Source organism: Babylonia areolata, chromosome 6 (assembly GCF_041734735.1).
Source record: "Babylonia areolata isolate BAREFJ2019XMU chromosome 6, ASM4173473v1, whole genome shotgun sequence".
In the NCBI taxonomy this organism is placed as follows: domain Eukaryota; kingdom Metazoa; phylum Mollusca; class Gastropoda; order Neogastropoda; family Buccinidae; genus Babylonia; species Babylonia areolata.
The window spans coordinates 38,092,857-38,108,409 of NC_134881.1; the positions used below are offsets into that span (position 1 = coordinate 38,092,857).

A 15,553-nucleotide genomic window follows, 5' to 3' on the forward strand; every position below is an offset into this window, starting at 1 on the left:
CATTCCACTGTGGTCAACAACAGTTGTCAAATAAAAACGTTCCACTATGGTCAACAACAGGCCTCAAACTGAACACACAAGCATTCTATAATAGTCAACAACAGTCATCAAACATACATGTAACTATGGTATCAGAAGTTGTCAAACCAAACAAATACACATTCCACTATAGTCAACAACAGTCATTAGACAAATCACACCCTCAAATTTCACTTTGGTCAACAACAGTCATTAAACAACAGCTGCCAAACTGAACAGACACATTTCACTATTGTCAACTGCTGTCATAAATCTAAACAAAACCACCTGTGCCATTACAGACAAGAATACCAGCATAAACAAATGCTGAAGTGATATTCAGTAACTAGACTTAAGTTTTCTACCAAAAGCAAAAACCGGTCACACTGCCGTTTCAACTTCACTCCTTACATATGAGCTGGTTAAAGAGAATCTTAGAAATAAGAATGGGTGAAAACTACCAAAACAAACTGCTAAAAAATGGTGTTTATCCACCTGTTCTCCTGGGGAAAGGGGTGAAGGGTGGGAAGTTGGGGTGTGCCTTTCAAACAGGGCCTTTGCCAGACTTGTAATGCGTGACCACAGTACACAATACCAGCTATCAGCTATAAATGGAGTCTTTCAGCAAGCTGCAATCAAGAAATTAAAACATGATGCAAAAAGAAGGCGAAGGTCAGAATCCACTGAAAGGGGGACACAACTTCATTATCATTCCCTTTATAACCCCAACAAAAATAGGTACAGAATTTGATCTGTGAACTTTAACACCACCATGAAAAAGTACAGTCTTTGGAACTCATCCCGCACACTGACGTTAAGCTGCTGTTTCTGAGATGTGCTGGATGTTTTCTGCACTACAACTGGTTGTCACTGTGACCTACCTGCTGACTGGCCATTGAGGTGGGCGGATGCCTCCAGGTTGGAGACGTAGCAGTAACGTGCGGGTGCTCCGGGCAGGGAGCTGTGGGAGGAGGAGGGGGTGGTGGTCATGGGGGTGCTGTGTGTGGAGGACGTCAGGGAGGCAAAGTTACGCTCTCCGGGAGGCTGGTCACAACACACAGATATCATCATCATTATGAACACCTGTGTGTTTTGTTCTCAAATAGATTTCAAAGCGCTTTACATGTACAATAAAAAAAAAAAAGTAAATAGGATGTTCACTACAAATGATGAAATTACAAAATAACTGAATCTACAGTTTTCAGACATCATGACATGACTCCTCCCAACTGACCTGGCAGATCAGTAAAAATCTCCACCCCTTCACCCACCAGACGCAGCCAGGATTCAAACCCAGGAGCCTCGAAAGGGAAGTCCAGTGCTGTAACCACTGTGCTATTTCAGCCATGAACACAGGTCACCTGTTCCAGCAGTCAGTCAGTCAGTCAGCTGTTCCAGCAGTCAGTCAGTCAGTCAGTCAGTCAGCTGTTCCAGCAGTCAGTCACCTGTTCCGTCAGTCAGTCAGTCAGTCACCTGTTCCAGCAGTCAGTCAGTCAGCTGTTCCATCAGTCAGTCAGTCAGTCAGTCAGCTGTTCCAGCAGTCAGTCAGTCAGCTGTTCCAGCAGTCAGTCAGCTGTTCCAGCAGTCAGTCAGTCAGTCAGTCAGCTGTTCCAGCAGTCAGTCAGTCAGCTGTTCCAGCAGTCAGTCAGTCAGTCAGTCAGTCAGTCAGTCAGCTGTTCCAGCAGTCAGTCAGTCACCTGTTCCAGCAGTCAGTCAGCTGTTCCAGCAGTCAGCTGTTCCAGCAGTCAGTCAGTCAGTCACCTGTTCCGTCAGTCAGTCAGTCAGTCAGCTGTTCCAGCAGTCAGTCAGTCAGTCAGCTGTTCCAGCAGTCAGTCAGTCACCTGTTCCAGCAGTCAGTCAGTCACCTGTTCCGTCAGTCAGTCAGTCACCTGTTCCGTCAGTCAGTCAGTCAGTCACCTGTTCCAGAAGCTGCCGAAGCCGGGCCAACTGTGCCTCCAGCTGATGGTTGTGGTCTTCCAGGATCTTCATCCGTGCCTCCAGCCGACCCTTGTGTTGCCGTAGCAACCTGGCCTCCGCAAGCATCTCCTCATCACGGATCATGCCCTCTGTGTTCCCCCCATCCTCCGACAGCCCGGTGCTGCCCTCCCTAGACTCCCGGGCCTGCCGCAGGCGGTTGTACTCTTCTTGCAATGTTCTGGAACATTCCATGCACGGTGTGAACAGCTGGAACATTCTATCCATCCACAGTGTGAACAGCTGAAACATTCCATCCATCCACAGTGTGAACAGCTGAAACATTCCATCCACAGTGTGAACAGCTGAAACATTCCATCCACAGTGTGAACAGCTGAAACATTCCATCCATCCACAGTGTGAACAGCTGAAACATTCCATCCATCCACAGTGTGAACAGCACAGTGGGAACAGCTGAAACATTCCATCCATCCATAGTGTGAACAGCACAGTGTGAACAGCTGAAACATTCCATCCATCCACAGTGTGAACAGCTGAAACATTCCATCCATCCACAGTGTGAACAGCACAGCGTGAACAGCTGAAACATTCCATCCACCCACAGTGTGAACAGCACAGCGTGAACAGCTGAAACATTCCATCCACTGTATCAACAGTTGACACAATTCATCCACAGTATGTAGAGGGAGTGTGAAACCAAGAGAAAGAGAAACAGTCTGAATTGCTTGGATTCTGATTCCTCTGTTTTTTGAAAACTGACTGCACTGTTTTCCTTGGAGAATGATGGCGTTCTGCACACTGTTTGTTGTGTTTGTTTGCTGTGTTTTTTTCCTCCATGGGGAACTAACACCACAGGGACACAGTGGCTGCACTGTTCGTCTCAGTAGGGGCAGGGGGATGAGGGGGTCAGCTTGTCTCAGTAGGGGCAGGGGGATGAGGGCGTCAGTTTGTCTCAGTAGGGGCAGGGGGATGAGGGCGTCAGTTTGTCTCAGTAGGGGCAGGGGGATGAGGGCGTCAGTTTGTCTCAGTAGGGGCAGGGGGATGAGGGGGTCAGTTTGTCTCAGTAGGGGCAGGGGGATGAGGGCGTCAGTTTGTCTCAGTAGGGGCAGGGGGATGAGGGCGTCAGTTTGTCTCAGTAGGGGCAGGGGGGTGAGGGAGTCAGTTTGTCTCAGTAGGGGCAGGGGGATGAGGGGCGTCAGTTTGTCTCAGTAGGGGCTGGGGGATGAGGGGGTCAGCTTGTCTCAGTAGGGGCAGGGGGATGAGGGAGTCAGTTTGTCTCAGTAGGGGCAGGGGGATGGGGGTGTCAGTTTGTCTCAGTAGGGGCAGGGGGATGAGGGGGTCAGTCTGTCTCAGTAGGGGCAGGGGGATGAGGGCATCAGTTTGCTCAGTAGGGGCAGGGGATGAGGGAGTCAGTTTGTCTCAGTAGGGGCAGGGGGATGAGGGGTCAGTTTGTCTCAGTAGGGGCAGGGGATGAGGGCGTCTGTTTGTCTCAGTAGGGGCAGGGGATGAGGGGTCAGCTTGTCTCAGTGGGGCAGGGGGATGAGGGGGTCAGTTGTCTCAGTGGGGCAGGGGATGATGGGGTCAGTTGTCTCAGTAGGGCAGGGGGTGAGGGGTCAGTTTGTCAGTGGGGCAGGGGGATGAGGGGTCAGTTTGTCTCAGTAGGGGCAGGGAGATGAGGGGTCGTTTGTCTCAGTGGGGGCAGGGTGATGAGGGGCGTCATGTTTGTCTCAGTAGGGGCAGGGGGATGAGGGCGTCAGTTATGTCTCAGTGTGCAAGGGATGAGGCTCAGATGTCTCATGGGAGTGATGAGCGTCACAGTTGCTATAGGCAGGGGATGAGTCAGTTGCCAGTAGCTGTCATTTGCTCGTAGGCTGGGGATGATGGCTTGTTAGTAGCAGGATGATGTCTACCAGTAGGCCTGGCGTCAGATTGTTGTTCGGTAATCAGGGTCATGCTAGTGGTGAGGGGATGGGGGGATAGTGCATTAGCTGGGTCCATTGTCTCTGCTAGGGTCAATTGTAGAAAACAGCTGGTGTCAGTTTCTCTACAGGTTTCCAGCAATCAGTTTTCATAAAGAGGAAATAGACATTTCAGTGACGGTTACTGTCAATTGATTGTGTCTAATGTAATCAGATCAATGATTCCATGCACAGATGTTATATCTGACGTTTAGGACAATGACTGAGTCTATGTATCTCCTGATCATGTATGATCGATATTGAAAGTTAGTTACAATACAACGCCATGAATCACAGCACACAACGGTTCACGCATGCACATAAATCACGTTAGTATTTCCCACTTAGCTTCTAAAAGTATTAACAAATTGTTAAGCAAAGTAGCAGCTGACGTGACCTACATTGATTCTCTAGTAACAACCATGAAGGAGCAGATGACAGTGACCTATTTAAGGAGCAGCAGACAGTGACCTACTTAAGGAGCAGCTGACAGTGACCTACTTGTTCTCCTGAACAGACATGAAGGAGCAGCTAATAGTGACCTACTTAAGGAGCAACTGACAGTGACCTACTTGTTCTCCTGAACAGACATGAAGCGAAGGAGCAGCTGATAGTGACCTGCTTAAGGAGCAGCTAACAGTGACCTACTTAAGGAGCAGCTGATAGTGACCTATTTGTTCTCCTGAACAGACATGAGGGAGCAGCTGACAGTTACCTACTTAAGGAGCAGCTGACAGTGACCTACTTATTCTCCTGAACAGATGAAGCGAAGGAGCAGCTAACAGTGACCTACCTAAGGAGCAGCTGACAGTGACCTACTTGTTCTCCTGAACAGACATGAAGCGAAGGAGCAGCTAATAGTAACCTACTTAAGGAGCAGCTGACAGTGACCTACTTAAGGAGCAGCTGACAGTGACCTACTTGTTCTCCTGAACAAACATTAAACGAAGGAGCAGCTAAAAGTGACCTACTTAAGGAGCAGCTAACCGTGACCTACTTAAGGAGCAGCTGACAGTGACCTACTTATTCTCCTGAACAGACATGAAGCAAAGGAGCAGCTGACAGTGACCTACTTGTTCTCCTGTTCCAGTTCCCTGATGGTGGCCTCCAGCTCCTGCTGTTGGTCAGCGTCCACAGCCATCATGATCTGCATTGGGCTCTTGAGCTGCGACACACACCTGTCACCTTCAGCACTGTGACAAACACCTGTCACCTTCAGCACTGTGTCACACACCTGTCACCTTCAGCACTATGTCTCACACACACACATGCACCTGTCACCTTCATCACTGTGTCACACACCTGTCACCTTCAGCACTGTGTCACACACACACTCACACCTGTCACCTTCAGCACTGTGTCACACACCAGTCACTTTCAGCACTGTGACACACACCTGTCACATCCAGGACTGTCACATACACCTGTCACCTTCAGCACTGTGTCACACACACACCTGTCACCTTACCCCTGTCACTTTCAGCACTGTGTCACACACACCTGTCACCTTCAGCAGGACTGTGTCACATACACCTGTCACCTTCAGCACTATGACACACACCTGTCACCTTCAGCACTATGACACACACCTGTCACCTTCAGCACTGTGTCACACACACACACCTGTCACCTTCAGCACTGACACACACACACAGACACACCTGCCACATTCAGCACTATGACACACACGTCACCTTCAGCACTGTGTCACACACACACGTCACATTCAGCACTGTGTCACACACAAACCTGTCACCTTCAGCACTGTGTCACACACATGTCACCTTCAGCACTGATACACACACAGACACACCTGTCACCTTCAGCACTGCCACACACACCTATCACCTTCAGCACTGTGTCACACACACACCTGTCACCTTCAGCATTGAGTCACACACACACACACACACACACACACACACACACACACACCTGTCACCTTGAGCACTGTGTCACACACACCTGTCACCTTCAGCACTGTGTCACACACACCTGTCACCTTCAGCACTATGTCACACACCTGTCACCTTCAGCACTGTGTCACACACACACCTGTCACCTTCAGCTCTGAGACACAGACATACCTGTCACCTTGAGCACTGTGTCACACACACCTGTCACCTTGAACACTGTGTCACACAAATCTGTCACCTTGAACACTGTGTCACACACACCTGTCACCTTGAATACTGTGTCACACACACCTGTCACCTTGAGCACTGTGTCACACACACCTGTCACCTTCAGCACTGTGACACACACCTGTCACCTTCAGCACCTTCACACACTGCATGTCATGCTCTCTGTTACAATTACATAACTGCACACCAGATGTGATCTATATTAATATTACATAAAACACACACTGGGTGTGATCTATATCAAAATTACATAACTACACACACTGAATGTGATCTATATTAAACTCACATAACTACAAACACTGGGATAGTTTCCCTTTTCACCACACACACTGGAATCAACTAAGGGTTAAAGGTTGCATTGCCTTTTATGGCCATTTGGGCAGTGACGTCATATTCCCTGTCCAATGGGCATTGGAAGGCAGGGGCCCAGTCCTCTTCTCCCACAGTTTTAACCTCCCCTGACTGAAGTCAGGTACCCACTGACACCTGGGTGGAGAGAGAAAAACTGGAGAAGTTCCTTTTCCAAGGACACAGTAGCATGCTGACATGAGGCCTCAAACTCTGATCACTGGTGAACACTGGACGAAATGACTCAGCCACAGCTCCTGCAACACTAGGATTGTCTCCCTTATAACTGACACAATGCTGTGTGATATTCATCTGGCCCACCAAACGATTTCATGTGGCGGTCATGAGAGTGACAGGGGAGGTGAATTGGAGTGGGACACTTCCAAAATGGTAAACATCAGAAAACAGAGATCAAGGCCTGTGTTCTGCAGAAAATGTTCATCAGACCGATTCCACAAAACCCCCCACACCAGCGTTGGTCCCCCCACCCATGTTCTCCCAAAGAAGAGCGTGTGTCGAAGGAAAATAAGACAGCTTGGCAGTTTAACTGACATGTGAACCTAACTGAAACATTTGAACCTCTCCTCTCCAGCTGTTCAACAATTTCCTCAATGGTGTGGGGTGCTATGACGTGTGCGTGAGAAATGAACAGCTCTTTTTAGGAGCCAGTCTGCTTCTGTGCGCTGCAGATTCCCTGTTTTATTCCTTTCTGTGAAAATAATTTCCCCCTTACAATTCTGTTTAATATAACACGTATAATTGTGACCCACTGGTGCAGACTCCAGCAGGGTACGATTCCTGTTCTGTGCCAAATACCAGTCTGCCAAGGCACACAAAACTGACACTGGTTGTGGCTAGTAACCTCCTTAGGATACATTACCTCCCTTCCACTTACACACACAGTATCCTGGTTGAAGGTATTGTCTGAAGAAGACAAGCAGATCAGCATTCATCAAGGAAATTGAGCAAAGAAGGCTGGCCATTCTAGCAAGCCTACTCCAGGAGAGGACCATGCCTCATGTGGGAGGTGTCGCTTCACGTGTGACAAACATCCACACTCATAGCACGGGGGCTCCAGACATATACATGTGCACCTCCCTCCCGCCCACACACACCCCCACCTCCCTACCCCCCCACACTGCACCCCTCCCACACAACTCGTGAACAAGGTGTGGATGACTTACAGCATGTACAGAGGGGTCACCGTTGAGGCTGGAGCAGTACTGGGCTATCAAATGATGCTCGTCATCCCTGTAACAGTCAATACACCCTGGTCATTGTTTTTCTCATCTGTCTGTCCGTCTGTCTACTTGTGTGAATACTGCATATGTATAAGCACACACAAACCCACAGTTTCCATTTTGTGCAACCACATACATATGCATACACATACATATACATACACACAGACCACAGGTATTTTTTATGTGAATTTGGGACTGAGTAAGCTGTAGGTATGACTGGGTGTGTGTGATTGTGTTACATTGAAAAAACAATCTGATAGTATTTATAGACCTACTTCTGATCAACATTTGAATTGCAAGCAAAACAAAAGCCTGATCTACACAATATTCCATAATAAAATTGGAGCAAACTTACTTCATTTAGACAAAAAAATATGTCTAACGTTTAGCAATGCATTGTAACAAACAAAAACAAACAAAACATTCAACTGAATAAACATAAATTAAAAAAACCCAACAACTTTTGATTCATAAGCTGGCTGCATTGAACACACACACACACACACACACACACACACACACACACATCTTTAAAGATGGCATTATATAAACAAACGATAAAGACTGCTTATTCAGTGTATCATCTGAAAATAAAATACTGACTTAAAAAACAAACAAACACCACAACCACAACAGATACATACATCCTAAAGGAGAGAGGCTCACCACATCAACCTGACAAACTACACAGAACAAACACACTCAAACAATGAACACACAGCTGACTCACGAGTCAGGAGATGAGCACTTCTGACGCTGCTCCACCTCAGCCAACCTGCAGGACAGACCCAGAGAAGACTGAGTAAAACGAAGGGCACACCAGCCTAGTGGTTAAAGCGCTGGACTTTCAATTTTAGGGTCCTGGGTTCGAATCTCATTCTCAGTGCCTGGTGGGTTAACCCATTTAACCAAGTTTCTGTGCCCAAAACACTCCCCAGCACCAAATAGTTTAAACTCAAAGCTCTTAGTTGCAAACTGTAGCTCATGTAAAAACAATACCATAGACTTGTTCATTTCAAACTAAGTCAGGTGACAAAGGTTTGTCAATGTTCTGTTGCGCAGGAAACTGACTGCAGCTGTCAAGCTTTGTTACAATGTGAAAAACAGTCCTTTTAATATTACCCCTTGATATCAACTTAAATTGCCCACGGGCACTGTCCAGTTGACTGAAGTGGCATATGGTGGTGAAAGAGTTAAAGGAAGATATTTTCTTATCTCCCAGGTCAACATATGTATGTGCCGACCTGCTAGTGCCACAATGCAGTATGTGCATATACATAAGCAGAAGATTAAATATGCAAGTTAAAGATGCCGTAATCCATGTCAAAGTTCAGTGGGTTATGTACAAGAACATACTCAGCAGGCACACCCCAAAAGAGAGTATGTCTGCCTAAGTGGTAAGGTAAAAATGGCTGTATGCATAAAACTCAACCCATAGATGAGTTGCAGCCCACAAACGAAAAAAACAAAACAAACATCAGTCAACATGATTATAAACACACATTGAAAGAAACTGTGTGCTGGCCGAGTCAGTGGCGTAGCCAGCACTGACTTGAGGTTGTGTGCCTTGTGAATGGAGAGAGTTACCACTCTTTACTATTTGTTAATCATTTCATCTCCTGGCCTCATTATTTGTGAATTTCCAATTGAAAGAAACAGCTGAAATGTGTGCATGTACCACCTGCTTCATCGTGACTGTTATGAAATAACATCGGTTACAACTTGCTGTACAGATGTGAAAACAAACTGGTATTAAAAAACAAAACAAAACAAAAAAACAAACAAAAACGTATGGACACACATCCAGTTTATCAGTTTATATCATTTCATCAAGGCAACAGCAGCAGTAACATACTGCATAGATTTTGAAATGCCACACTGTGGCAGGTGATTTACTTGCTAAGCACAGAGTCCTGGACAATACATGAGGAGTGTGCAAAGGAAATGTTTACTGCTATCAACATAATAATGAATATGTATCATTCTTTTCATCAGTAATTTGAAATACTGGTGGTCCTCAAATGCATCCAGCCAACTGTGAAATAAAACAAAAAGCCAGCTGTTCAGCCATGCGTAACCAGTTATGCAACAGACAGACGTTAAGACCATCAGGCTTTTCTCAAGAACCAGAATGGTTTGTTTTTCATTTCGAAAATATTAATGTATGGGGGAAAAAAGCCTGTACTGCAGAGTGTTCAACAAGATACACCCGCTTCAATAAATCTGATCTGCATGAAAACTGCTAATACAACAACCCCCCCAACACCCCTACCCCTTTAGAAACACCACCAACAAAAACACACCCACAATGTCACCCACCACTACCAAAACCAACAACTAAGAGCAGAGAAGCTAAGAGGGTGGGTGGGTTGTGATCAGTTCCACGTATCTGGTGTAATATACTTCTTTATCTATTTACTTTATTTTATTCTACTCTATTTTCCCTCACTAAGCACGCTGGGTTACGCTACTGGTCAGGCATCTGCTTAGCAGATGTTGTGTAGCATGTATGGATTCGTCCAAACGCAGTGACACCTTCTTGAGCAACTGAAGTGAAGTGAACTCACCTGGAGGCGTACAGCTCCAGCCTGGAGTGCATGTCTTGTGAAATACTGTGCTGGGGGGAGGGAGTGGGGCTGAAACACGGCAACACACTCTTCTCTTAACGGCGTCAGTGACAGCATTTGATGTCTGACATGTTAGTGATCATCAAAACCAACATCCATTTGACACATCAATTAACAAAGTCATGACACACCATGATGAGATAAAACATCCTATGACAAAGTCATGACACACACCATGACAAGATCATGACAAATATGATGATAAAATGGTATGACATCCAGTGATACATATCATGACAAAGTTACTGAAAAAAAAACAACTAAAAAACACACACACAAAAACTGCATGCCAGCCGGACCTTCTACTTCAAACATTTTTCTGGAGAAAAGTTGGCTAAGCATGCAACAACAACATGAAAGAAAAAAGGTGACACCAGGACAGAACACATCTTCATCAAGTTGGTTCTGATTTTTTTTAAACCTTGTGATGGAACAACCAGTGACAAAGTGCACCTTGATTTGAACACATTGCCTGGACAGACACAGGGCAGACAGCAGAGTCAGTTCAGGTGTTCGAACTGGAAACACGCTTTGCCATTCAGCCAAACATTGACAGTGTTGTTCTAGTGTATGTACATCACGCACAAACTGTGTAGTCAAAACACCTCACAAAGCAAGCATGTTTGATCCAGCATGTTCACAATGGAAACCCCACCCCATCACACACTGTACTGTACAGTGACACGGCACACGCTCCCCACTCAGACACCCAAACATCTCTTCACTTTCCAGCTCCTGCCATCCCTGATAGCTGCTGAAAATCAATAGACCACAGCCCCCCCCCCCACCCCCCAACCCTCCCCAGACCTTCCCCCCCCCTCCAACAGTGCCACCCCCCCCCCCCTTCCGCCCCCCAATGATAAAAATCAATAAACACTGAACCATAGCCAGCTACATTCACTCAAATGATGACATTTCAACGTTAGATAACACATCTACATTAGTGATGACATTTCAGTGTTGGATAACACAACCACATTCACTTCAATGACATTTCAGTGTTGGATAACACAACCACATTCACTTCAATGACATTTCAGTGTTGGATAACACAACCACATTCACTTCAATGATGACACTTCTGCGTTGGATAACACAACATTCACTTCAGTGATGACATTTCAGTGTTGGATAACACAACCACATTCACTTCAATGACATTTCATTGTTGGATAACACAACCACATTCACTTCAATGATGACACTTCAGTGTTGAATAACACAACCACATTCACTTCAATGATGACACTTCTGTGTTGGATAACACAACCACATTCACTTCAATGATGACACTTCAGTGTTGGATAACACAACCACATTCACTTCAATGATGACACTTCTGTGTTGGATAACACAACATTCACTTCAGTGATGACATTTCAGTGTTGGATAACACAACCACATTCACTTCAATGATGACACTTCTGCGTTGGATAACACAACATTCACTTCAGTGATGACATTTCAGTGTTGGATAACACAACCACATTCACTTCTTCAGTGTGGATAACACAACCACATTCACTTCAATGATGACACTTCTGTGTTGGATAACACAACCACATTCACTTCAATGATGACACTTCTGTGTTGGATAACACAACCACATTCACTTCAATGATGACACTTCTGTGTTGGATAACACAACCACATTCACTTCAATGATGACACTTCTGTGTTGGATAACACAACCACATTCACTTCAATGATGACACTTCTGTGTTGGATAACACTACAGCGTCCTGTAAGACACTAGTCACATAATATTGTGTTCATTTTTGTTCATGCTGATTCTGCATTATTTCTCTATTTTATCACACTGTATTATGCTGTGTCATATGTACTGCTCAATATTGTCACTGCATCATTTATCTATTTTATCACACTGTATTCTGCTGTGTCATATGTACTGCTCAATATTGTCACTGCATCATTTATCTATTTTATCACACTGTATTCTGCTGTGTCATATGTACTGCTCAATATTGTCACTGCATCATATATCTATTTTATCGCACTGTATTCTGCTGTGTCGTATGTACTGCTCAATATTGTCACTGCATCATTTATCTATTTTATCACACTGTATTCTGCTGTGTCATATGTACTGCTCAATATTGTCACCATCATTTATCTATTTTATCACACTGTATTCTGCTGTGTCATATGTACTGCTCAATATTGTCACCATCATTTCATTGTGCTGCATCAATTCTGTTTGTTTTAAACAGTTCAGTTCCTTTAATTGGAATAGAGCATTAATAATAATATCAATAATAATGGACATAGACATCGCACATTTTTCTAGAAATACTGTCCAAAGCACTTTACAGCAACATCATATCATATCATTTATGTTTATTGATTTTTACATTATTTGTTTTTGGATTTAACAAAGCAGAGATTTGCAGGGATTACCAGACGCTCCCTTACTTGAACATGCTGCACCGAGAACATTTAAAATTTTTTTAGTCTCATTCAGAAGACTAGCACCCAGACCACCAATCAAGAAATGAGCTCCATTGTACTGTACAACACCACATGTACACTTGATTATTGGACAGCTATGTTTTTAGATTGTGCTGTTCTGTGCTGTGCTGTATTATCAAGCCCCCCCAAATGAACCATTGTTGGGCCATAAAAGTTTATCTGCAGAAACACGTGAGTTGTAATCTATGAAGATGTACTGCCAACAGGCTTTGTTCTGCACATACTCTTCAAGGCTTCTGCTTCACTCTGGTCCCTGAGAAACCTTGTGTTGGTGTCATGTGGCCTCTGTTACCCCCCCCCCCCCCCACACACACACACACACAGAGCCTTTAAGCCTGACCTGTGCAAGTCCAGGCTATCATTTGCATCACACGTCATACTTCCAAAGCTCACTCAGCAGCATCTTTGCATGTTAAAACCATAATTGATTTCATTCTGATTTATTTTGCATTCCACCTTTTCTGATCTATCCACTCCATTAATCAATAATCCGCCAACGCACCACCTTACATTTAGCTCTCACTTTTCACTGCAGTTGTTTTGAAAATGTGGTCACTCACACGTCTGTACTGACACTGTTTCTGACATCTGGCCATGAATGTCAAGTCAACCTTTCACCTACAAGCTTTCTGTGGACTCCAAAGCCATTTCCCCACAGACTGACATTTGGGAATCTTGTCACCTCACACATCGAGGGTTTACCTCACTGTCTGTCTCCCTCACTGTGCCCCCTCTTGCAATGTCTCTGTCTCCCTGGTCTCTGGCTGTCACACTGTCTCTCTCTCCCTGTTCTGATGTCTTTTTCTGTGTCTGTCTCCCTGTCACACTGTCTCTATCTCTCTACGTCACTGACAGTGATGGCTGCACACACACACACACACACACACACACACACACACACACACACACACACGCTGGCAGATCACGTTCCTGCAGTCTCGGCACAAGCAAAACGACTGTTCCTTTCATTCACCTGCCCCTCCACCCCCCCTCCCTCCACAACACCACCCCCTCTCGATCTCCCCCACTCCAAACTGACAGCCAGCCACACAGGGCTGCACCGCACTCATTCAGCTGCCTGCCAAATCTTTCCAGTTTACCTCCCCTCTGTCACAGGACACACCAACCCCACCTACCCCGACCCCCCCCCCCCCCCCACAGCGGCTGACAGCTGAGGGCCAGCCAGACAGGGGACCCACAGTGGGTGGATCAATAGAAGAGCAGAGACAACAAACAGGGAGGGGGGGATCATCCTGGTTCTGCTGCCTGCAGCCATGCCCCCCCCCCACCCCCTTCACAACACCTCTCCCCCTCCCCCTCCACCTGGCCTCCTCCCTGGCTGGCAGCAGAAGACCACCCCTCCCTCCTCCCTCCCTGCATTGTCCCCCCTGTCCCTGACATCATCAGCACCTTCCCTGTGCGTGGGGAGGGGGTGTGGGAGATGTATCTTCTGGAATGGCTTCCACAGACCACTTGTCCCAAGGGTGTTTGACCAGAATTAACCCTGTTGTCTGTCAGACTGACCCACTGCCAGGAGGCTGCTTCATCACCATCACCATCGTGCCAGTGTGTGTGCTCGCGGGCACGTGCGCGCACTCACACACACGCACGTACACACACACAAAACTGTGAAAACAATGCCACTCAAAACAATACTACTCAACACGCATACACACACACACACACACACACACACACACACACTCACTCACACTACAAACTGTGTCCACATAATACAAAAACAGATAAATCCTGTTCCACACCATACCATTTTGCATACATGAACCGCATAAAATAAACAGATAAATAAATAAAGAACACAATGCCAAACGATACAACTTTTTCTAATTCCTCCACCACACAGACACACTGACACACAGGCCTGCATCCTTTCTGATCAGAAGGAATTAGCCTCCAGCGGCCGCTGCCCTACACCGGGTCACTGTCCTACTCTGTCTGTCTGTCTGTCTGTCTGTCACATCCCTCCCTCCCTCCCTCTCACTTTTCCTCTTGATGGTCCCTGAGGAAAAGCTGGACAAAAATGAATGTCCATTTGTCTTCTTTTGAGGCATGCAGTAAACACAGATAACTGGGGAGGGGGGAGGGAGGGAACTGAGGCACAGAGAGGGAGAGAGAGACAGAGACAGAAAGAGAAAGAGAGAGTGAGAGAACGCGCGTGCGCGTGCACACGAGAGAGAGAGAGAGAAACAGAGAGTGAGGGGGAGAGAGAAAGTGAAAGAGAGAGAGAAAGAGTGAGAGAGAGAGAGAGAGAGACGAAGAAAGAGAGAAAGAGAAAGTGAGAGAGAGAACATAAATGAGAGGGACTGGATGGAGTGAGGGGGAGAAAGAGAGAGAGCAGCTAAATAAGAGAAAGAGAGCGAGAGAGGGAGAGAGAGACAGAGAGATAGAACATAAATGAGAGGGATTGGATGGAGAGAGAAAGAGAGAGATAGAGAGAGAGAGAGAGAGAGAAAAAGAGTGATAGAGAGAGAGAAAGAGAGAGAGATAGACAGAGAGAGAGAGAGAGAGAGAGAGAGAGAGAGAGAGAGAGAGAGAACATAAATGAGAGGGATTAGATGGAGAGAGAATGAGAGAGATAGAGAGAGAAAGAGAGAGAGAGGGAACACTGAACACTTTAATGTCAATAGCTTTACAGCCCTAATGACAGAGAGAGAGGGAGAGAGAGAGAGAGAGAACATAAATGAGGGATTGGATGGAGAGAGAGAGAGAGAGGGAGAGAAAGAACATAAATGAGGAACTGGATGGAGAGAGAGAGAGAGAGAGAG

The 15,553-nt window shown here is 46.0% G+C and overlaps 1 protein-coding gene across 4 annotated transcripts in view; it reads right to left on the reverse strand.

Annotated features, from left to right (window-relative positions):
• Window positions 1-15,553, reverse strand: part of LOC143282994 (dystrophin-like) — a 448,581-nt gene that overhangs the window by 5,471 nt on the left and 427,557 nt on the right. For all 4 annotated transcript variants that reach the window (XM_076588970.1, XM_076588967.1, XM_076588968.1 and 1 more), the window contains 6 exons: window positions 10,218-10,286; window positions 8,381-8,425; window positions 7,591-7,657; window positions 4,985-5,076; window positions 1,936-2,173; window positions 900-1,062 (listed from right to left, as the gene is read on the reverse strand). In XM_076588970.1, the coding sequence (XP_076445085.1) occupies window positions 900-1,062; window positions 1,936-2,173; window positions 4,985-5,076; window positions 7,591-7,657; window positions 8,381-8,425; window positions 10,218-10,286 (674 nt within the window). The remainder of the gene's footprint in view (window positions 1-899; window positions 1,063-1,935; window positions 2,174-4,984; window positions 5,077-7,590; window positions 7,658-8,380; window positions 8,426-10,217; window positions 10,287-15,553) is intronic.